We start from the raw sequence: 23,394 nt of genomic DNA, 5'->3' as shown, positions 1-23,394 counted from the left end.
AGTCTAACTGTATTAACATTAATTGTATTCATGTGAATTTTACAGATGGATCCCAAGTCAAAAGATTTCCCCTGAGGCAGACAAAGTCTGAGGCAGAATTCTGGTTCATATGGACTTGCTCTCTCTTGATCTGCTGTTTTGTACTGAAGTTCAGTTTCCTGACTTGTACAAAGTGGATGCGGTCACACGGTCGATTCCTCTGCCAAATTTTGATTGAGATTGTTTATTGCTTCACATTTTGATTATGTGTTGTTATAGTTATAACCTTGCTTGTTTTTGTTTTTGTTTAAATGGTTTATTTTTTTCAAAAGAGAATGTTGTTTTCCTCAACACATCTACAAATAGCAATCAAAATCTCCAGTTCTCTTACTCCAGTGTTGTTAATTTACATTTTGTATTAATTCAACCATGTGAAGAATAACAAGACTGCTCTTACTTCGTCAGTATGGATGGAGAAAGGAGGAGGCAAAGGGGTAGATGAAAATGAAGGTAATGAGGAGGCCTTCACATCAGGTTTTTGAAAGCGAGCATAAAACTGGTTGAGTTTATCTGGGAGACTGGGGTCAACATCAAGTAAGGTGACAGAGCTTTAGTCCTTGTAGTTGGTAATTTCCAGAATTTTCCTCCAAACTGTTCTTGAGTTGTTGTCAGTAAATTACTCCTCTAGTTTTTTACTGTAGTTTCTCTTAGCTTTCCTCACTGCAGAGCGCAGTTCATATTTGGCTGAGATATGTTCAGTCCTGTCACCCTTAATAAAAGCCTTGTTCTTCTTATGGCGTAGGTCTTGCAATTCTTTTGAGAACCACGGTTTCTTGTCTTATGTCTTGAAAGTTTTTGTAGGAATGCAAACCTCTTCACAGAAACTTACATAGGATGTAATAATATAAGTGTATTCATCCAAAGAGGCACAAGCAGAGCTACATACATTCCAATCTGTACATTCAAAACACCCTTTCAGGCTTTCTATAGCTTCTGCAGACCACACCTTAACTGTTTTAACTTTTGAATTGAAGCACAATTATTGCGTGGTCTGAATTTCCAAGCAGTGCTTTAAAATAGGTGTGATAGACTGGGCCCAAGGTGCAGTAGCAGTGACCTAGAATTCTATCAGCTCTGGTAGGACAGCTAACTTGCTTTTTACACCTAGTATAACTCAAAGCATTATGAAAATAAATTCTGCAATTTAAATCCAGTAATGCCAAAGAAAAGAATGTGTATTATGAAAGAAACTAAATAGAGGAATAGTCGTTTTGAGGGGTTGAGAGAAATAGTATGGGACCCAAACTTTAAACCACATAAAATAGACATTTTAGAAATGGTCATTGAGGGGCAAAGGGAAGGTCTGGAACAAGATAGAAATCTTGGAAGTACCTTCATTCTTACTGTCTTCATCCTTCTCAAGAATGAGAGAGGCATCAGTTTCCATCTATTGAAGTTTTGCTTAACCTAATTTTCTAGCACTTTAGTTGCAGTATATTTTTATATGTTCTCTAGGTTTTGGGTATTGCAGGTTCAAAAATTTTTATCTAATCCCAATCCTATCGTAAATTATATATATATTATTTCCAGGGATATAGGTTCTCCAGTAACAGTGCTTCAGAATTTCCTTTGTTTAATTGTAAAAACGTGTTATAGCCTGTTAGAACAGGAAAATATGTTGAATTTCTGCTCTATATAATATCATCATCTTTATAAAGAACCTGATTGTGTGTTCTCCTGCTATATCACCTTCCTCTGTATCCTTCTGTCATCTTATACTCTCTGACACCATAAATCAGTGGTGACGGGCATGTCCTCGTCTTGTTCCCCTGAATGAATTAAAGCTGTCTGACAGAATACCATGAGCCTGTTCCTGTGCATTTGGTTGGTTTTACATTGCACGTAGCAAAACAATAAAACCATTATGAAAACCCAATTCCCTACAAGTTTCAAATACAAAAGGCTTTAATATCCTGTCAAGTGCTTTTTGTGGACCCATAATTTTTCATTTTAGTTTTCAGTTTTCGTGTTTAAAGATACAGTTTAGTGTAGCCTGATAAGACCTCCAGCCAAATAGTCAATTTCAACAATGAATGATGTCCTTTCAAACATTTTATAATATCTATGGAATTAAAAAAGTGATTATATAGTAAAAGTATACAGTATACAGTAGAATCCTTAAATTTCTTATACATGTATTATACATCTTATACATGTCTTACTGTGTCCTCTCACCAGACAGACTTATCCAGGACAACAAAACAAAAAACATGAAACAAAGAAATGAGCAAAGTTCATGGCCTTACAGTGCCTTTGAAATCCAGCGATCAGTGCTGGAGATTAGTTGTGAAAATACCCTGATGTACTCTGTTACTTTTTGGAGATCAGTTGCCATTGAGCCTCTTTTATATCAGCTGCACTGGGTCAGCAAGAGGCTGTTCACTCTGGTCTGCCCTGATCCTACTATCCGAGAATAGGAGTACACTGATGACATCATGGTCATGACTGGGGGAGAGCAGGATGTCAGGGATCTGTAAAAAAAAATCCCTAGAGGACTTTCAAGTGTTGTCATCAACTGCTCATGGCCCGGCCTTGTGTCCTTCTGAATCAATCAGAAGATCTTAAACTGGCCCTTGTCCTCTTTCTACTAGACACATGTGGGGTTGACCTGTCCAGACTGCCTCCTTTCCTCCTCAGTCTACTAGAGGAGTGGTGCTCTCTGTGTGTGTAGAGATAGGAGGAGACACCCAGTCAGAGCAAACCAGTGTGAACACAGAAAGAATATACAAACTCCATGCAGATACCTGTAGCTCCATAGGTCTGGAATTGAAGCAGGGCCCTGGCATTGTGATACAGCCATGTTAACCACGGCTCCAATGTGTCTCCCCTCTTAAACAACTTATCAGCCACAATACTAGAATGGAGACAGAACTGGGTCATTTTTTATTATTCACCAGCAGACTGGTCTGAGCCAGTGTCCCCCAGATACACCACCTGCTGGACATGGACCTGGGCTGCTGGTGCTGTGTGGACTGGATGTGAGCTAATTTGAGACTGTATTCACTGCAGTGTACAGGCAGATATTCATGTCAGATTCTGTCTGACTACATCTCGGGGGGATCTGTTGATTTAGGGTCCTCCCCCTGATGTGCCTCCTGTTTTCCCTGGTCTGCTAGGACCTGTAATAGTCTCGTACTTTAGAGGAACTGTCTCTGGCCACAGCTGAGGGGAAAGCTCTGTACAGGCTGTGCACTGATCTCAACTGTTGTCTCTCCCTGACACTCTCTGGAAACATGTGTGGGGATAGAGCCTGCCTAGGAAAGCTGTCCAGATTTCTCTCTGAGACACAACAGAGAAAAATAAATGCCCTACCACTGGTCACCACTAGAAGGTCCAAATTATCAGCACTTACAGCCTCCTAACTTTCATCCCGGTGCGTAAAATGCTGAGCGTAAAATATTTTTTATCTCATCTGAACCCCTGATGTCTCTAATTGAGAGCCCTGTATTAATAGTTCACGCAGCTGACTAAATTGTTCATCATAGAACCACACCGAAATAGGCAGAGGTGGACATTTCTCTCTCTAACTTGCATTTTTGTTCTTATCTCGACAGAGCTTTATCTATCATTCCTACAATATTTAAAAGAATATTTCACCCACGTATTGATTCCACACTGGCACTCTGTCACCTTTGTGCTCTCCTGTAGTTTTTGTTGGTAGCGGCTAACGGAACAGAACGTCCTCATGGGACGTGCCCTAAAACTCATATCTAATGTAAATGTGCAAATTGGCCAAATCAACGGCATCTACTGTACAGAGTCATCTAATTGCAGTGAAGAGCATCTGCTCATTTTAACATGCTCTGTCAGCGTACTTTTTACATCATCTGCCATATCAATAATTCTACAATTGACTGTGTCATTCGAAAGGGGCAGCAGGTCGAGCTGTTTAGCAGCTTTTTCTCCACACATAATACGTGTTACATCATGTCCCTAGAGAACTCACAGCCCTTAATCAACTCCTTCACATTCCAGTGCAGTTCCCAATTAACTGATCAGACACACCTTCTTCCCTGTTCCCTGTTCCCTCCTGTCTCTGACTTTGTCTTCTGGATTTCGACTTTGTTATTGTGGATTTACAGGTTTTTGACCCTGGTCTGACCTCCTGAGCAAGGTTTTTGGATAAACTCCTTCTGGTACTTTTGAGTTCAGAGGATTTTGCTTAGGGTCCTTCTTCTGCCCTGTAAAAATACGTGTCAACTCTTTTGCCAACAAAGTTCTTCACAAATAGTGTGGGTCTTACCTGCTTTAGCAATCCGCAAGCTTGCACTTTCCCCTGTTTCTGTTTCAGGAGTCCGTCTCAGAAGTTAAAATAAGTTTTTATTTAATGCGCATGGGAGCGAAACACACAGACACTTGGTATATTTTTCTCAAATTAACCAATTAACTGTTTTAAATATTTTTCCTGTTATCTGTCACACTTTCCTGTGCTAACAAGATTTGCATTGTTCCAAAATCACTCACATTCTCCTACCTCCCTATTTGCTGGAGATAACTTTTTCTAAATACAATTGGTCACTTATGTTTGTAGCACGCATTCGTATACAATGGTATAGAATTACATAGTACATCTCTTGTGTCCACTCAAGTATTAGCAAGCACTGTATCATAGTACGTAGGCTGCGTATTTGACACATAAACTCATTTTATTAAATAAGAAAATGATGAAGTGATTGTTTTTTATGAGCAATCTAATTTCTTATTCTTATAAACAGTGAGATTTCAGATGCAAAAGATAGCAACAGAGACAGCACTAGCACTGCTTGCCATTGAAGTTCAGGAAAGGGTGAATTAAGCCATAACGCAATAATTCGGTGATCAGTAATAACAGTTTAAAATGTACATAGATTAATGTAAACATGCTGGAAACTTCACAATTAAAGAGCTCTGTAAGACAAGAAACAAAAGATAGAGAAAACGTAAGCTTTTTAGGGTGAAACCAAAATTCAGTCTAAAAAATTAAGGCAAATTAAAATTTAGGACATAAATGTTAGAAATGTAAATAAATACAAAAAAGCACATGAGCGAAATGTTTTAGAAATGGAGCTGGTGTTACTTTGAAATAAGCAAACAGAAAAAAGTCATGACCAGACAAAGAGCAGAAGAGGAATGCAGGGACACTTGCAAAAGCTTAGATATACAAAAAATCAGAGAAAGCTGTGTGTTGCAAAAGAACGTCTGAACCTGAAACAGATTCGGCAGAGAGTGAGGGGCTTGAATAATCAGGTGCATTTCTGGCAGGGTGAGATTGGAGGTTTGATGGGATAAAGAGTCAGAAAATTAACACACGTGAAAAACAGAGTAACTTTATCAGAAAGCCTTATATGAATTAGTAGCAAACGTGGTTTCATGGAAGGCTTCTTAAATAGTTGAGCATTCAGGTAGATTGCGAGGGGAAACGATTTTTAAATATATTGTGTTAAAGCAAGTCATGTTTTTTTTGCAACACATAAAATACATTTTTCCAAGAAAGTAATTTAGGATGTCACTAATGGAACCACTAAATAAAGACATAAATATAGAAATCTTAATCATTTTTATTCAATGTTGGTAGAAGGATGAATTTAGGACTCAGCAGCTGTCAAGTTAAAATCAGTGTATATTTTGTCACTGTGTTGGTGGAAGATGGTAGCAGAGAAAAATTGAAACAATTTCGAAATGACTCATTTCAAGAAGGAGATTATAATTATAAATCTAACAGGATAGGGAAAGCACAGAAAATATGTACAGTTAGATTGATCAGATCAGTATGCAAACCCATTTAACAAAAAGGGTGTGAGAAGAGTGACAAACCAGTATAGTTTAGATATTTTTTTCTTAACCAGGGAAAATCTGATCATGTTTCTCTATAACAATAATAATACACTTTATTTTATGTAGTACATATCTAGGCATCTCAAAACAATATAGCAGGTGTAAAAACAGTTATAAGGACCACAAGTTACAAAGTAAATACATATAAGAAAGACAAGCAGTTAGAAGTGCTACCGAAGTTAGAAAATAAAACAGATACAGACACTAAAAAACAGCCTTTCTAAAAAGAAAGGTTTTGAGGTTAGATTTCAATGCACTCGGGGTGGGTGACTCTGATATCACTGGGGATACAAATCCAGAGCCCTGGGGTGTAGCTACAGAAGGCCCTGTCACCCACAGAATGTAGATGTTCTTGAGGACCAGAGTCAGAGGGACAAAGGTTGCAAGGTGGGGAGTAGACAGATAATAAGCCAGACAGGTACTGAATGAGGATGAGGATGTTGAAGTTTACTCAAAACCTGATAGGAACCCAGTGCATGGACTTGAAGATAGGCGTAATGCAACCCAATCAGGATTCTGGCTGTCAAATTCTGAACATATTGGAGATTGCTCGGTGTGGATTTAATTACCCCAGTGAACAGGATGTGCAGTCATCGATTCTAGAAAAAGAAACCCTTCTGGTTTCTCTAGTTCCCTTTAAATAAACTAAATCAGTGTGATGTTCCACAATGCAGCTTTTTTTAATGCTACATGGCCGGTATTTACATATGATGTTTGTGATTTAAACCAATTAATACAAGCAGTTTTTGAGGATTTAAGTTAGGCTGAGTTATTGCAGGGTACAAAGCATTAGGAGTTATTTGCAGGCTAGTAACAGCGTGTCTGAAGAGCTCTTGCAAAAAAAAAAACAACATACTGTATGCAAAATAACAGCATACAGGTATATTAGAAATAAATGCAAGGTATAGGGATATTCAAGGTATGGCTAGAATAAGAGAATAGAAGGAGAAGGATGGAAAGTTTGAAAAGGAAGCAAGGGAGGATGTGTGGACAAAAGATCTACTAGCAGTAGAGTTAAGAAAGTAAAAGGAGCTTTGGACAGTGAGGAAGAAATAAATGAACAACCGTGAAGCTGGAATGTGGACCTGAAACTTCCTGTAGTAACAGTATTGTTGAAATGAAGAATGAAGAGGAGTTGAGACAGGGATATTACAATGGAATTTTCAGTTTCTCAAAATAGTAGAAAAGGTTTAATCTAGAATAACTGAAAGTGTTATCTGCAGGCTGCAAAAAAATGGCAGGTACAGTAAAATTAGACAAAGATTGTTTGTGACCATTGTTAGATGAAAAGGCACAGGTTAGAAGTAAGTTCTCATGGAGCATGTTAAGACTAAAGATGTAGGTAGGAAAAAGATAATTTGGGGAAAGTTGAGGAATGCACTGATAACAAGGACACTTCCTAAGAGGGTTAGGCATGCTTTTGACAAATGGACAGGAGATGTTACAGACTGCAGAGGAAGATGATAAAGTTAATAGACTGTATGTTTACATACATACTGAAATGAGGATTGTATTTTAGATTTTGTGAAATTGCTAGTGTTCAACTGTGTGTAGGATGCACATAAATTGAAGGAATGGGCAAACATAGCTGATGCTGATCCAGAGCCAGCATCTGAAGATATTTATATTTAGAGGCACTTTGTTTACAGACTAGTTATGGATACTGATGTGCCAGAGTGGAAAAGATGTTTTGTTAAGCCAGCACTATTAAATAATTTTTATAGTCTATATATATATAATTCTAATCTCTTTATCCAGTACAGGGGAGCTGAAGCCTATCCCAGCAAGCAACGGCCCAGGGCTGAATACACCCAGAATACACAGAATACTGTACATCACAGGGTAGACATTGCATAAGCCAATTAACCCTACCAGTATGTAGGTACCTGTAGAGTACTTGGAGAAAACCCAAATGAACCCAGAGAGAACATGCAAACTCCACACATACTGTACCCCAGAAAGTTCGACGTTACATTCAGAAATACAATCGAGAATAGTTTTGTGGTATTTTTTTTGATGACACTTTGCTAAAATTTATAAAAACCTAAAGGCCATTAAAATGTATAATCTTGTCAAATAATGTCATGTCATTAGGAAGTACAATAAGATCCCGCTTGGTTTCACAATGTTTTAAAAAATAAATATAATTGGTGAGAAAGTAGTTCTCCTTACTGATAATTAAAGGATATTAAATGATCTACGTTGCTTAATTTTAACGTTAAGTTATACAGGCAGACGCGATCTGTGCCTTAAGCGTTCCAGGCTGCAGACGGCTCATTCTGTATTACAGAGCTCCGCGCCTCCTCCCTCTCTCAGTGCCGCCTCTTCTCTGACACAGAGCAGTGGGTGGGGAGCTATTTTCCCAGCCTCTGATTGGGGGAAAAAAGACCTACTGATCTGCTTCATACCATAGGAAAATAGTAGAATATGTTTTTCTTTGTGTTTATGAAATTCAAGTGTTTTAAATGTTTGATTAAAAAGTAATTTACAGCGTAAGTTTCACAGCTGTTCACGAGGAAGAAAAATCATCCGTTTTAATGCGCATAAAAAGAGTTTTTTAACTAAACCCCTTTTTAATAGCTTTTAAAAGTCATGCAATTCCTAAGTTAGGCAGGAACATGTCATTGTTTTTTTTCTTAATAACAAATCAGTCGCCCATGGTGCCTCCAGTTAAATTGTAGAGATTCTTGTTTGAAGGTGTCGGTGTGTTTTGACTATGTTACATGTGGGAGTATGTGTAGTCACGTGTAAAAAGTGTGCAGTGTTGTATATTTTTGGGAAGAATGGGGTTTGTTTAGTTTCATTATCGTTGTTTTTTTTTTCTTTTTAGTGGGATTTGTATGGTTTATAGGGGTTGTGTTTGTGTACTCTATGCTGTTTATTGCTTCACATTATTATTGTTTATTATTTTTATTTTATGTGTTGTTATACTTAAAACCCTGGTTGTTGTTTTTTTCTTCAAATGGGAATGTTGTTTTTCTCAACATATCTACAAACAACAATAATAAAATCTCCAGTTCACTTACTCCAGTGTTGGTAATTTACATTGAGATTAATTTGAAGAAAACAACAACAACCCTATAACTAATTAAAATAACTATAAGAAGATAACATAATAATAAAATATACTAATATTTGTGAAGCAATTTTAATTATGGTTAAAAGTCAAAGTCTTTCTTTCTGTTTTCCTTTTCATTGTAACTCTGTGTGTTACCTGTTTCCCACTGTCTCCCTTCCTGTCAGTTTCTTCTTCCATCTGGACCCCAAAGTTTGAAGCAGCAGTTATCTTCATCATCCTCCTCCATGGACACTCTGAGATGATAATGACATGATGTTGTATATTACTGCTGAGCTGGGTGTTGTAGTGAAGACTTAAACAGAAAGATGTGGATGAGCTGTGCAGGTGTTCAGCTGTGCTTCTGTCTTTTTGTCTGCAGGATTTCATGGTGTGACCTAACAAAGAGATGCTGTGAAGATCTGGCCTCTGCTCTTCAGTCTCAACACTCCAGTCTGAGACAGCTGGATCTGGGTCATAATAACCTGGGGGATTCAGGAGTGAAACTGTTGTCTGCAGCTCTGAGGGATCCCAACTGTAAATTAACAACCCTGAAGTAAGTGAACACTGGTGATTTCTTAGTTTTTTTATTGTTTTATTTAGGTATCCTGAGACACACAACATTCCGTTTTTCCCATGCATTAGAAAAGAAATACATAGGAAGTAAGGAACAAAAAAGAAGGGGGGCATCTAGAAAGACAAAAAACTGCTGTGCAATTTTATACAAGTTCTTGTTTGTGGCTTCTTTTTTAATATTTCATTACTGAGAGACTCGACATGCAATCTTTCCCCTTTCGCCCATCTTTTTTACATGTGTATACAGTATGTTGTTGTTGATTTATAATTCTGGAGTAATATTCTTCATGAGATTTCATTCACGGAGTCCTTCTTCATTTGAACACAAGGTCTTTCCAGCTTTAACCAGTTTCTAGTGATTTATTTCATGGCTGCAGTTCTGACAGTTCTAAACAAGTATCTTCCTTTCTCTGAAGGCAGTTCATCTGGTGTTTGACCAAGAAATAAAAGGACTCCTAATGAGGATTTGTTTATATTTCTTCAATAATTTTTCATCAATTTATTTTCATACCAAAAGGTGTTTATAATATGCCAGGTTTTCCTTGCAATTCGTCCAACAATTTGTGATTCCAAATTTATAATATTTTGTTTGTAATTGGTGTTTCTTTCAATATTTAAGATGAACTTTTTACTCATATTCTCTCCATGAATGGGGATTGCTGGATTTATGCAGATTTGAATGGTATTAGATTCTTCGATTGCTGTGGAAGTGCCAACCTCCTTTTTTCACCTGTGTCTTACTCTTGTATTCCTCCTGTATATTCTGATATTTTATACACATCTGAAAGGATGTAGCTATGGAAATAATTTAGGTATGCAAAATTTATCAATTTTTTAATCTCTTATCTTAGAGTCTCATTTACTTCTTCTCGGCTTTGAATTTCCCCAGTGTTTTCTCCTCTGTCTCTGTACTTTGATTTTGCCTGTTTGACCATATCTTGGACTGATCCCTGTGCTTTGAACCCTGCATGTTAAAGACTCTCCTTTAGACTCTCCCTCGTGCTTTAATCAGTTCCTCTCAGCTCAACCCCTGCCTTTTCAATTGCGTCTCTAGTTTCACTTTTGCCTGCCTGCCCTGCTTGCTTTCAGCAGAACAAAGCAATGCATTCTGAAAATAAATTCTGCAATTTAAATACAGTAATCTCATAGAAAATAAGTTGTATTCTGAAAAAAAGAAAGAAATAGTAATTTTGATGGGTTTATAGAAATAGTGTAGCGGAGCTAGTTCGGACGTGGTGACGTCATCGCCCTCCCTGCGCGTAGCAGGGACCTCAGCCACCTGGGCTGAGGGAGGTCTCCTTTAGCTCATGTGGCTGGTTCCCTGTTGCGTAACGCCGGAGACCCGGCTTTGTGCCCCAGGTGTTGCAGGACGAACTGGTGAGGTGGAGCGGCAGAGAGCACGAGCCTGTGTGGAACTGCGATGGTCACAATAGCATGGGACCCTGACTTTAAACCACATAAAATAGATGTTTTAGTAATGGTCATTGAGATGCATAAGGAAGGTCTGGAACAAGACAGAAATCCTGGAAGTACCTTCATTCTTGCTGTCTTCATCCTTCTCAAGAATGAGACAGGCAGCAGTTTCCATCTATTGAAGTCTTGCTTCAGCTGATTTTCTAGCACCTCTTATTTATATTTTAATGTGTTCTCTAGGTTTCTGGGTATTGAAAGTGCTTAACATCTTATCTTATCCCACTCCTATTGGAAATTAAATTTGTTTTTGACCTCCAGGGATATAGATTCCCCACAACATTGCTTCAGAATTAATCCCTATTCTGACAAGTTGCTGTAGTCTGTGATTACATCTGTGAGAACAGGAAAAGTTGTTGAATTTCTGCTGTATATACTAACACCATCTTTATAAAGAGCCTGATTGTGTGTTCCTCCTGCTATATCACCTCCCTCTGTTTCCTTGTGTTGTCTTATGCTCTGATAGAATATATCAGTGGTGACAAGCATCTCCTCGTCTTGTTCCCCTGTATGAATTTAAGTTCTCTGACAGAATACTATTAGCCTGTTCTTGTGCTTTTGGTTGTATATATAAAAAAAAACATTGTGAAAACCTACAAGGTTTAAATACAAAAGGTTGTAATACCCTGTCAAATGCTTTTTCTGGATCCACGTTTTTTTAATTTTGGTTTTTGTGTTTGAAGATACAGTTTAGTTTAGCCAAATAGTCAATTTCCACCTGGAATGATGTCCTCTCAAATTGTTTATAATAACACTGCAATTACAAAATGTAATTATACAGTAGAAGTCTTAGATTTCTTATACTATGTGTCTTACTGTGTCCTCTCACCAGGTAGAAATATGCAGGATGAAAAAAAACAAAAATATTTTTTTCTTTGTTTTCAAAAGATCATATTTTCACATTTTAGCCTTGTCAGACAGCTGAAAATGCTTGTAGGTGTTACCATATGTGTACTAGCTTGGATAAAACATCAAGATGAATTTGAAAATATAAATAAAGTTACTTAATTTTTGTGAATACAGGACCTGGAATGATAATGGTCACATATCCAGAATTAGTATTCAAAAATATGAAAATATATAATAGTTATTGCTATATTGCTATATAACCCCCCCCAGTGTGTTGTGTATATTGTATAATGTATTGCCTTGTAATTTGCACTATCTGCACTTTGTGCTATGTGTATCCTGACTACTATCCTGTCTACAATGTCTATGCCAGTGTCCTTTCTCTCCTGCCTATATTTGCACCGTGGACCAGGAGGAATGATATTTCATTCTACTGTAGACTGTTCAAAAAAACGTGAACTTGAACTAATCCTCTGGGCAGTGCTTGAGGAGTTTTAATTGATTTTCACTGCCAGCTTATCAGCAGCGGTGAGTTCTTGACAATAGATGACCCCTGGTTGCTAAGTAAACAAACCAGTTGCTGAGGTTTTGTTTTTCTTTCCTGAGTCATGTTACAGAGGCAGTGATGTCTCCTAGGGCTCTAAATGGTCAATAATGAATGACAGCAATTTGAACCAATTAGATCCCCTTTTTTCAGACTTGGTTGTAGTGGTCAGCCAAACAAATGTACTCTTTTGGTTTCCATTGACCCAGTGGTTTAGCAGGTGTGTAACCTGTTTCTCAGTGCACATTAACATCTATGGCTGTGATTATGCCAGTGAATATGCCAGCAGCCATATAACCCTGCAAATCACAACTGGCAGCTCACTGAAGCTCAGCGGGTGTGAGCCTGACCAGTACCTGGATGGGAGACCTCCTGGAAAAAACTAAGGTTGCTGTTGGAAGTGGTGTTAGTGGGGCCAGTAGGGTGCACTCACCCCACAATCTGTATGTATTCTAATGCCCCAGTATAGTGACAGGGAGACTATACTGTAAACAGGCTCTATCCTTTGAATGAGATGTAAAACCAAGGTCTGTCTGTGGTCATTAAAATACCAGAGTGTTTCTCGAAAAGAGTAGGGTTATTACCCTGGCATCTTGGCCAAATTTCCCATTGGACTTTACCTATCATAGCCTCCTAATACTCCCCATCTGTGAATTGGCTTCATCACCCTGTTCTCCTCACTGAGAGCTGGTGTGTTGTGAGCGTACTGGTGCATCATCCAGATGGAGGTTGTATATTGGTGGTGGTGAAGGGGATCCCCATTATCTGTAAAGAGCTTTGAGTGGGGTGTCCAGAAAAGTGATACAAGTGTAAGCAATTCTTATTAATTATTGTCTAATTTTATGTTTTCATCAGCTTTTGATTTTTAGGTTGCATTTTGGTGTGTGAGATCATTGTTATTATCAGTTTATGTTAACGGCATCTGTAGTAAAAATGCTGTACTACGGTGAAAGAAAACTTTTTGTCTGTTCCAGTCTCATGGTTTGTTTTAGAAGATATTGGAGGTGACTTGTAAGTTGTAAAAAATAACCTGATTAATTAAGATTAAAATTAGTTAATGTTTTAGTATGCAGCAGATGCTGGAGCCTCAGTTGTGTCACATCCTGCTAGAAAGCTTTCCACATGATGTAGAATAACATGACAAGTCTTGAACATTAGGGTTTACTGTTCTCCATAAGTCTAAGAGTCTATTAGATTGAATCCTCTTCAAATAATTATAGGTATTCCTGTGACATCACCTGCCAATAACTTTGCACATTAAGATGTGTCCTTCTTCATATACACTTACACCACGTACATATACTGTCCGTAGTGTAGTGTACGTGTATACTGTATGTACACTTTCATCAGTGTTATGTCAGCATGTCCAATCTTTCCAAGGACATAGTATATAGTCACAGTAATAGGTTTATTCCATGCTGAAAAAAAGAAGAAAGAGAACACAACGTTTCGGCCGTGGAGCCTTCTTCAGGTGTGAGAGAGACAGGGCAGTAGGCAAAGGTAATGTAGCGGGAGAACAAAGGCTGGGAGGAAGGAGAAGTGAAAGGCGGAAGCAGGGGACAAAAAGAGAGGCCAATCAAGAAGTGTGAAATCAGAATAGGTGTAGAGAGGTGTGAAATGAAACTTCCAATGGAGAAAATTTAAAAGAACAGTAGTCTGTCGTTAAGAGAAGGGAGAAGGTGTGATCCTAGCTGCAGAATCATTTTGGTTTCAGTAGTCTTTCTGATGTATGAGTTCGGAAAACCATCTTTGAGTACACAGACAGAGAGATTAGAGTGGTCGAGGCCATCAGAGGTGAAATGAGAAACAATGAGCTTGGAGAGATCTTTAATCTTCACAGCAAACAGGCCATACAGTATTGAAAAAAAGAACAATCTGCCAACCAACTAAAACAAACTCATATTCATTTTCAAGTTTTGGCTTCTTGTTCGCTTACATCGACTAGTGAGCAGAAAGGGCCAGTTTTATATCACAATCCTCGCAAACTCTTACTCTCACCAGGGGTGAGACCAGCAGATTCTCGTCTTCCTTCACCAACATGGCTACCATGCAGTTGTAGTGTGCTCTCTGAAGGCACCAGTTCTGTAGGGTTTGGGCATTTACTGGGACAATTATTCATTGTAGCAGTAAATCACAAAATGATTCTTTTGATGGCCTTAGAATCCAACCATGCGATATAACTCAAACAACGCACACACACAGGTACTAATACATGAGGATATATTTATTAATACATAGAATATGCATATAAACCTAACAGATCTTATCGAGAGGGTTATCAGAATACAAAAGGTATATATTCAGTCAGTTACAAAGAGTTATATATATATCAAGAGGACATACGTTCAGTATATCATTCATTTAGACCGTTTCGTAAATGCACTTGGTTATAACTTCTACATTAGATACTCAAAACAAGTACGTAACTCTTAGGAATTAAATTGATATCAACTGGTTAGGATAACAATTGAATTCTCGAACAGTAATGCAGTGAAGTTGAATACTCATCCAATCTCTGGGGATTCAGATCTCCTGAGGGCTCTCTGGCTCCGTGCCAGGCTGTGCTGTGCAGCTTGCGACGGTGCGCTGCTGATGTTCACTGATCGGCTAGTTAGTGTTGGCTTTAACTAGCAAAGTTTGCACACAGGAGAAAAGATTACTTTGGGTCCCAGCATGTCAGGAAGAGGACCGGTTCGTTCCTGATGAAGAGCTAGTTCTGAATAGTGATTCAGCTGTCCACAGTTCTGACCTGTTCACGAGGCCTGCTGCTGGTTCTAACCTCGGGTGGACCTCTGGTTACTCTCTGGCAACCTCCGCTCTAGACTCTTAGAACAAAAGAAAGTTCTGGCACTGGGACACACTGGCCGTTCCGTGGTTGTCCGGGCTGAGTCTCAGGATGGTCAGGAGGCGCGTTGCGAGAATGTCATGCCCTTGGGAGCCTTCTGCTCCTGGGCCGTCCTGCCCTGGAATTCTCCTTTGAATTCCCTTTAGAATTGTCCACAGAATCCTCTCAGGCCCTCTGTGTTGCCTGTTTTTACCTGGAGGAACTTCAGCTCATTCATTGGCTGAAAGTTCCATGGGCATCAGAGTCCCACGTGGGTTACTCGGCCCTACCAGTCCCTGATTGGTTGATCAAGGTGAGATATGAGTCACTTACTCCTGACACTTAGGAATGCAGTCCAGATGTCCATCTGGCACTCCCTAGACAGATAGGCGCCAATGGATGACCATTGATCATGATAGCCAGGCTTAGCTAAGTGCATCCCCCTTTGGGAGCTGTCCCTTATCAAGAAAACATCTTTAAATCAGCCTGCATGAATAGTTTCTCTGTGGCTGCACCACAGAGATGAACAGAGAGATGAAGCCTCATTTGGGAAAGCACAGAAACACTTAATTCTGTCTTATTAATAAGCCTCGCTGCTACACAGTACTTTCACTTAGTTCATGACTTTGAACTGAAATTTGCAGAATTTTGCAATACTACTTTGATACCAAGAGTTAAAACCCTGTCTGAGAGCTTGGGACCTCTGAGTGAGGTGTGGATCAATATTGCAGGTGGGGTCATGATTTTGATTAGGAGCAAGTGGGAATTAAATAGAAAGAAAAGTTCCACTCACTGCTCTATATTCAAACACATCTTTCTACAGTCTTCTTCATCCCACTGTGTCTCACCTTCCCTGTAATAAAACTGTGATGAGAAATATAAGATCCTTGATCTTGTAAGAAAAGCTTCCCTTCTCCGTGTCTCGCAGGTTTAAACTTGCTCCTCAGTGTCTTGTCCCTCTTTAACTTTGTCTCTTTCTTTCTCTTGTCTGTTCTCCATCTGTCTCAATCACTGTCTTCACAGCAGTAATGCCAGCTAGACCCTTTTCTGTAGTGCTGCTCAGTCAGTATAGAAGTGGTTATTCAGCAATAATAAGGAGCACTCTGCTTCAACAGTGTGGACAGTGTTGCACACACCTTTCCCCAAAACTTTAAAACTCTAAAATATCAGTGCTTTCCCATACTACAGGAGAGAGTGTGCCTGTGACTCCCTGGGAACACAGTGTGCACTTTGGGGAATCAGTAATATGCATTAAAACTGACTCTGAGACAATAGATGTGTCCTAGGAATTTAGTTAAAAAGGATCAACTGGTGATTGGGATTTCTCAAAGCAAAATTTAGATCATTCCAAATAGTGTCCAATGAGAAGTGTATCCATGAGAGACACATCAATTTCCAGCTGTTATAGATCCTTAAGGATTTATATCAGGATCTAAGTAACAAAGAGTAACATTCTAAGTAACAAACAGTAACAGGACACTATTCACTAAGCTGTGTCTCCTGCATCTATTATCTTACATAAGGGGTGACCCAGAGCTCCATGTCCCAGGTAACCCCATAAAAACATACAGCAGAGGGGAGTAACAAAGAATGAAAAAATTTGTATATTATCCCTAACAGTGGGAGATGCAAATGTTATTTCCCTTATTCAACAATTGAAGAAAAAGAAACGGGCATCCATCAGATAAAATACAAGTTTTTATAAAAAAACGACAGTGTGAGCCCCATGTACAGTAGTTTTGTTTTAATATGTCTTTCCACTAGGCACCACACTGTAAATGGGTACAAAACAATGGGGTTTAATTGTCATTCTTTAAAGGTCAATTTTCTAAAGTTGTAGCTCATGAAAATACCCAGATTTTTTTCCAGTGCTTTTCCAGTGCTACTCCAGTGTCTTCTACTGAAACTGGGGGAACAAAGACAGCACATTCTGCATGAAGGTTTTATAAAGCCAGGTCCATGGATCTCAAAACCTTTTCAAAATCTAAAATTATACAGATACTTATGGGCAGTTATAGACACACAGTCATAGTTTTATAAGCAAATAGTAAAAGAGATGTTATCCTCTGGCAGCTCAGTTATAAATTTCTTAAAGATCAGAGTTTGCAATCCACTTTTTTTTTCTTTGTAATCCACAATTTCTTCCAATATGTGGCCTTTTTGAGAGGTTTGAGGTGCCTGAAATGTATGAGCAATAAGTAGGCATAGCACAAACCCTCATTTCATACACCACAGCTGTCACACACCTCTCTCACTTTTTCTGTAAACTTAGTAGCCTTGATTTGTATTTCCATCAGTACAACTAGTGACATTACTGACCTGACAAGGTTTTCTTAGCCTTTCAAAATAAAAAATAAAATTAAAATAAAATTATGAAAATGTCCATTATTATTATCAGTGAGCTACTGGCAGTGACACTGACAAGCCAGACCTGTGCAGTGTATACACAGAGTGGCATCAAAGTGAGGAGCCAGGGAGGTTGTGTATTTGTGTTTTATAACGGAAAGTGTGTTGAGTCTCAGCACGAGTGGGATGTGATGAAGAGAGACTCAGGGTTGTTAATGTGAGAGGTCTGAGTGCGAGAGTGAGTCTCTGGAGACTGTGTGTGTGTGACTTAGTCTGGTGGCTTCAAGTGAGGATGTCAGAGGCTGGAGGTGGACCTGGAAGTCGGAGCGCTGACTGGCCGTGAGGGGACAAGTGAGTGTCATGTGGGAGCAGGAGGCTCCAGATCAGGGAAAGATCAGGAAGCTGCTTGTGGTGACTCGGAGCAGAGGGTGCCATCTCCCTGAAAGTGACCAGCCGGAGGGCGTGTGAGAGGTGAGGTTCAGTGAGTCCAGGAATCTGTGACAGAAGGGCTTGGCTCAGTGAGGGACCTACATTATGATCTCGGAGGACATCAGATAGAAAGGCCAGTGGAGTCAGTGAGCTGGAGACTCAGGGCCTGAGAGTCTGTGAGCCAGGGACCCAGAGGTCTCTGAGGATGTGTGCCCCATGCTCTGGTGCCATGATGAGGGGCTGAGTACATCACCACTCTTGAAGGAGTGGGCTTGCAAAAAATGTGGAAACGTTCTCCAGCAGGCTGTGAGGAGTGTGTCTGGAGTGGTGGACAAGCCTGTTTGTGGGGGTAACTACCACTGTGATGTCACAGTATCATGGAGAAACGTGGTTAGTCTTCTAACTAACCTGGAATCTATATCAATGGTTGTTATGGTCCTTAGTTGGAGAGTTATTATTTTTCCCTAATTTTTCTCTGGGTGCTGCCAATTAAGATACTGTATTAAGCAAATGAAGCACAAGCATTCAAAAGCAGTAATACTGAGAGACTTTGTTTTGGAATGGCCTCATTGTTAGGCGCGACCACCTTTCCGGTTCTAGCCTGTTTAGTTGTTTCTTTAGTCAGTTAGTTTGTCAAGGGGGGGGAGGTCTTTTCTTTGTCTTTCCCCTCCCAATTGGAATACAAATGTGCACCTCTGCCTCCCTGTGTTTTTTGGTATAATACAGTTTATTTGTTTTCTCAAACATAATTGCTTCTCTCTCACACATTATAATAGTAATTTTAACACAACTAATGTACAGTACTCTATTGACAATGGAGTCCAGCTGTATTAATATTAATGGTATTCAAGTGAAATGTACAGATGGATCCCAAGTCTAAAGATTTCCCCTGTGGCAGACAAAGTCTGAGGCAGAATTCTGGTTCATACAGACTTGCTCTCTCTTGACCTGCTGTTTTGTAGTGAAGTTCAGTTTCCTGACTCATACAAAGTGGATGCAGTCACACAGTCGATTCCTCTGCCAAATTATGATTGAGATTGTTTATTGCTTCACATTTTGATTATGTGTTGTTATAGTTATAACCTTGCTTGTTTTTGTTTAAATTGTTTATTTTCTTCAAAAGAGAATGTTGTTTTCCTCAACACATCTACAAATAACAATCAAAATCTCCAGTTCTCTTTCTCTAGTGTTGTTAATTTACATTTTGTATGAATTCAACCATGTGAAGAATAACAACCAAAGCTATAACTTTAACAAAACGCCATAAAATGTGAAGCAATTTCTGTTATGGTTAAAAGTCAAAGTCTCTCTCATTCTATTTCCCTATTCCAACCATTATAGCTCCATGTGTCTCCCTGTTTCCCACTGTCTCCCTTCCTGACAGTTTCTTCTCATCTTTCTTCTTCCTTCTGGAACCCAAAATTTGAAGCAGGTTATCTTCATCATCCTCATCCATGGACACTATGAGATGGATAATGACATGATGTTGTATATTACTGCTGAGCTGGGTGTTGTAGTGAAGACTTGGTAAGAAAGATGTGGATGAGCTGTGCAGATGTTCAGCTGTGCTCCTGTCTTTTTGTCTGCAGGATGAGGAGCTGTGAACTAACAGAGAGATGTTGTGAAGATCTGGCCTCTGCTCTTCAGTCTCAACACTCCAGTCTGACAGAGCTGGATCTGAGAAACAATAACATGGGGGATTCAGGAGTGAAACTGCTGTCTGCAGCTCAGAGGGATCCCAACTGTAAATTAACAACACTGAAGTAAGTGAACACTGGTGATTTATTTTTATTGTTTTATTTAGATATGTTAAGACTCACAGCATTCCATTTTTTACATGCATCAAAATGTAACACCTAGAAAATACAAAAAAAAAAGGGTGACATATAAAAGTAATTTTTGTCTAATTTTATACACGTTCTTGTCTTTGGGCTCTTTGTAAACATATGATTACTGAGAGGCTCAAAACACAACCTTTCCCATTTTTTAAAATATATACTGTATATGTTGTAGATTTTTAATTCTGTAGGTAATTTTCTTCTTGAAAGTTATTCTAGATTTGAACACTAGGTCTGTCCAGCTTTAACCAGTTTCTAGTGATTCTCTCCAGGAAGGTGAATTAGTGGATTTATGCAGATTTTAATGTTTTTAGATTCTTCATTTGCTATGGGAGTGCCAGCCTCCCTTTCCATTTGAATCTTACCCTTATCTCTTATATTCCTCCCTTTTTTCTAATATTTTATATACATCTGAAAGGAAGTAGCTATGGAAGTGAGTTCGATTTGCAATATTTATCAATTTGTTTATCTCAAGGTTCTTCCGGATGCTATTATCATATTTTAATTTGCATGCAGTATGATGCGCCACGCCCACCATGTTTTGACGCAACATACTCTGTGCTTTTTAATGGCCGGATCTGTATATTAAAGTGGAACTGTGATGCTTTTTTTACATTTTGGGATTATAATGAATCTGCAATGATGAGTGCATTTCAAATCATAAGGAAACTACCAAGTACAAGATACCGTATCATAACAATCTCCAATTTATATCACAAAACAGATGAAGTGTCAATGTATGTGTAGTGCCATATTGCCATCATTGTCTGTGATTCAGAATGAGGCATGCTTTAGACCAAGTAAATTTTGCTACTATGTTAATTCTAAATATTTTAATGAGACTGACACATACAAGACAACATATTTTAGATTCTTTTAAGTATTGCAAAAAAGGAAACCTGCTAATCAACTAAAACACACTCATATTTATTTTCATTTAATTTCTTGTTCACTTGCAGCGACTAGTGAGCAGGAAGGGCTGGGTTTATGGCACAATTTGCCCAAAATCTTGCTCTCGCCCTTGGTGAGACCAGCTGATTCTCATCTGCCTTCGACAACATGGCAACCATGCAGTACTTCCACAGAGATCATGATTGTGTACTTAATTTGAAATTAGAAATTTTGAGATACTATCAGTTTATTTTGAATCGGATATTTAAAACCCAGTCTAAGAATTTGGGACTGCAGTTCCCCTTTTAGATGGTGTGGATCAATAATGCAGGTGGGGTCATGATTTTGATTGGGAGCAAGTGGGATTTAGTTCCACACAGGGCTACACACTCAGACACATCTTTCTAAAGTCCTCCTCATCTCAGTGTGTCTCACCTTGCCCAGTAATAAAACTGTGATGAGAAATATAAGATACTTGATCTTGTAAGAAAAGCTTCCCCTCTCATTTCCTTGTCTGACATGTTTAATCCTGCTCCTCACTCTCTTGTTCATCTTTTACTTTGTTCCTTTCTTTCTCTTGTCTGTTGTCCATCTGGCTCAATCATTCTCTTCATAAAGGTATCTGCCAAATATAACAACAAACAAACATAATCTGCCAGGTGTTTGTCCATTAATTTCTATCTAATATTTTATAAATTTGTTTGATGATTCCACAGTGTTTGCTAATCCAACTAATTTGGTATCATGAAGAGCTCATTGGTATAAATTAAGAAGAGCAGTGGTCCTAGTACAGATCTCTGTTGTACTCCAATAATTACATCACTGCAGTTTGACTCTTATCTTATTTCCTTTCTCTATTTATTAAATAATTCTCAATACAAACACACATTCTCTTTGCCTGTATTTTATGAATTAATATTTTATATTGAACTTTATTAAAAATCTTCTGAAAATGTAAATACACGGTATCATATCACCAAGCTTGGTTATGTAAGACCTACCTTCTCTAAATCCCTGTTGACTTTTCCATGTATGTGATCATCTAGTTTAGTTTTTATAATTTGGCCTTCCGTGTAATAAAAAGCCATAAACACTGTCATGCACAAATTCTTAAATGAATAATAATAATGAATAATTATGAATAATAATAATAAAACAATGACAATCTGCAACAGTTCAATTTTTAGATCCATTCATTGTGATTTTTGTTCTTACAGAACCGGGCGGATATAAGCCTAACATTGAAGAAGATTCCTTAGTGGAGCAAGGTGGCAGAATTCCTTATCTTTAAAGAGACAGAACAAGCTCCTCCAGATGTTCATCAAACACCACAGTCTGCAGACCTGCTGATCAAACCCCTCTGAGCAGACTGTGTGAAGGACTGTGTTTCCATTGTGCTCTAGTATATGTGGAAGGTAGAGACAGGTCTCTCTCCTGCTCTGGGTCTGGACAGTGTGTAATTGGATGAGTATGAGTTTGTTTCTAATCTCTAGAATTAAAAAAGATTGTCTTAAATATATAATTAGTTCTGTTGGTTTGTTATGCACATTTTGTCTTAATAAAATTGGATTTTGCATACAGTACATGTAAGTTTTTTATTTTGTGCAGTTAATTCCTAGGAAGACAGCATGGTAGCACACTGGTTAGTATTGCTGCCCAACAGCACTGGGACCCTGGATTGAGTTTCAGGATGCTATCTGTGTGAGGTTTTTATATTCTCTTTGTGTTTACATGGGTTTCCTCCAGCTGCTCCGGTTTCCTCCCACAGTCGTGTCCCATCCAGATTTACTCTGCTTTGTGCCCATGGATTTCTGTGATAGGCTCTGGCTCCCTCATACAATTTCAGTAATAAGATTATTTCTGTGTGTAGAGTGGATGATTGTGTATGCAGTTTGTCTATATAAAGGGATCATTGCAGGGATGTGGATTTGGACTGTGTAAACTGGGTCCACTCTGGCTTAGGCTGGTAATAATAATGGGTTGAACATGTATTTTCAGTTTTTCCTATAGAAAGGTACTGCTGGTTCTTCTGTAGGTCGATGATGCACCTGAACCAGACATAGTGCAGAACAGGAATGCATGAACATTTGCAAAAGCTTAAATATAAACAGTGTGTTACAAAAGAACATGGTTCCTTGAAGACCTTCCACAGGTCCCCAAAGAGGAGAGGGCAGGGCTAGAGAGGCCTCTGTCCCTGGAGGAGCTCTCCACTGCACTCAGTGGCTTGAGCAATGGCAAGACCCCTGGCCTCGATGGCCTGCCGGCTGAATTCTATCGTGCCTTCTGGGCTGTGCTGGGACCTGACCTGCTGGATGTATATTTGGAAAGTCTGGAGCAGGGGGACCTGCCACTGAGCTGCAGGAGAGCTGTTGTCACCCTGCTGCCTAAGAAAGGGGACCTGTGTGACATTAAGAACTGGAGGCCTGTTGCCCTGCTGTGTGTGGATTATAAAATCCTGTCCAAGGCTCTGGCCAACAGGCTGAGGGTAGTGCTGGGGTCCGTGGTGCACTCCGACCAATTGTACTGCGTGCCCAGAAGGTCAATCTTTGATAACATATTTCTGATTCGAGATGTTTTGACCACCTCCAGACTATTGGGTTTAGATACTGGTCTCATTTCGTTAGACCAGGAAAAGGCCTTTGATAGGGTTGAACATCAGTATTTGTGGAGGACCATGAGGTCCTTCGGGTTCAGCCCCGTCTTTGTTGCCATGATTCAG

At 39.0% G+C, this 23,394-nt stretch overlaps 1 protein-coding gene across 1 annotated transcript in view; it reads left to right on the top strand.

Moving 5' to 3' along the window:
* LOC148647124 (NACHT, LRR and PYD domains-containing protein 3-like) overlaps positions 1–23,394 on the top strand; it is a 405,714-nt gene that overhangs the window by 177,400 nt on the left and 204,920 nt on the right. The window contains exon 15 of the mRNA XM_088609314.1: positions 9,291–9,464. Coding sequence (XP_088465440.1) covers positions 9,291–9,464 — 174 coding nt within the window. The remainder of the gene's footprint in view (positions 1–9,290; positions 9,465–23,394) is intronic.

Source organism: Lepisosteus platostomus, chromosome 16 (assembly GCF_059453375.1).
Source record: "Lepisosteus platostomus isolate fLepPlt1 chromosome 16, fLepPlt1.hap1, whole genome shotgun sequence".
In the NCBI taxonomy this organism is placed as follows: Eukaryota; Metazoa; Chordata; class Actinopteri; order Semionotiformes; family Lepisosteidae; genus Lepisosteus; species Lepisosteus platostomus.
This window is presented reverse-complemented; position numbering and strand designations above follow the sequence as displayed.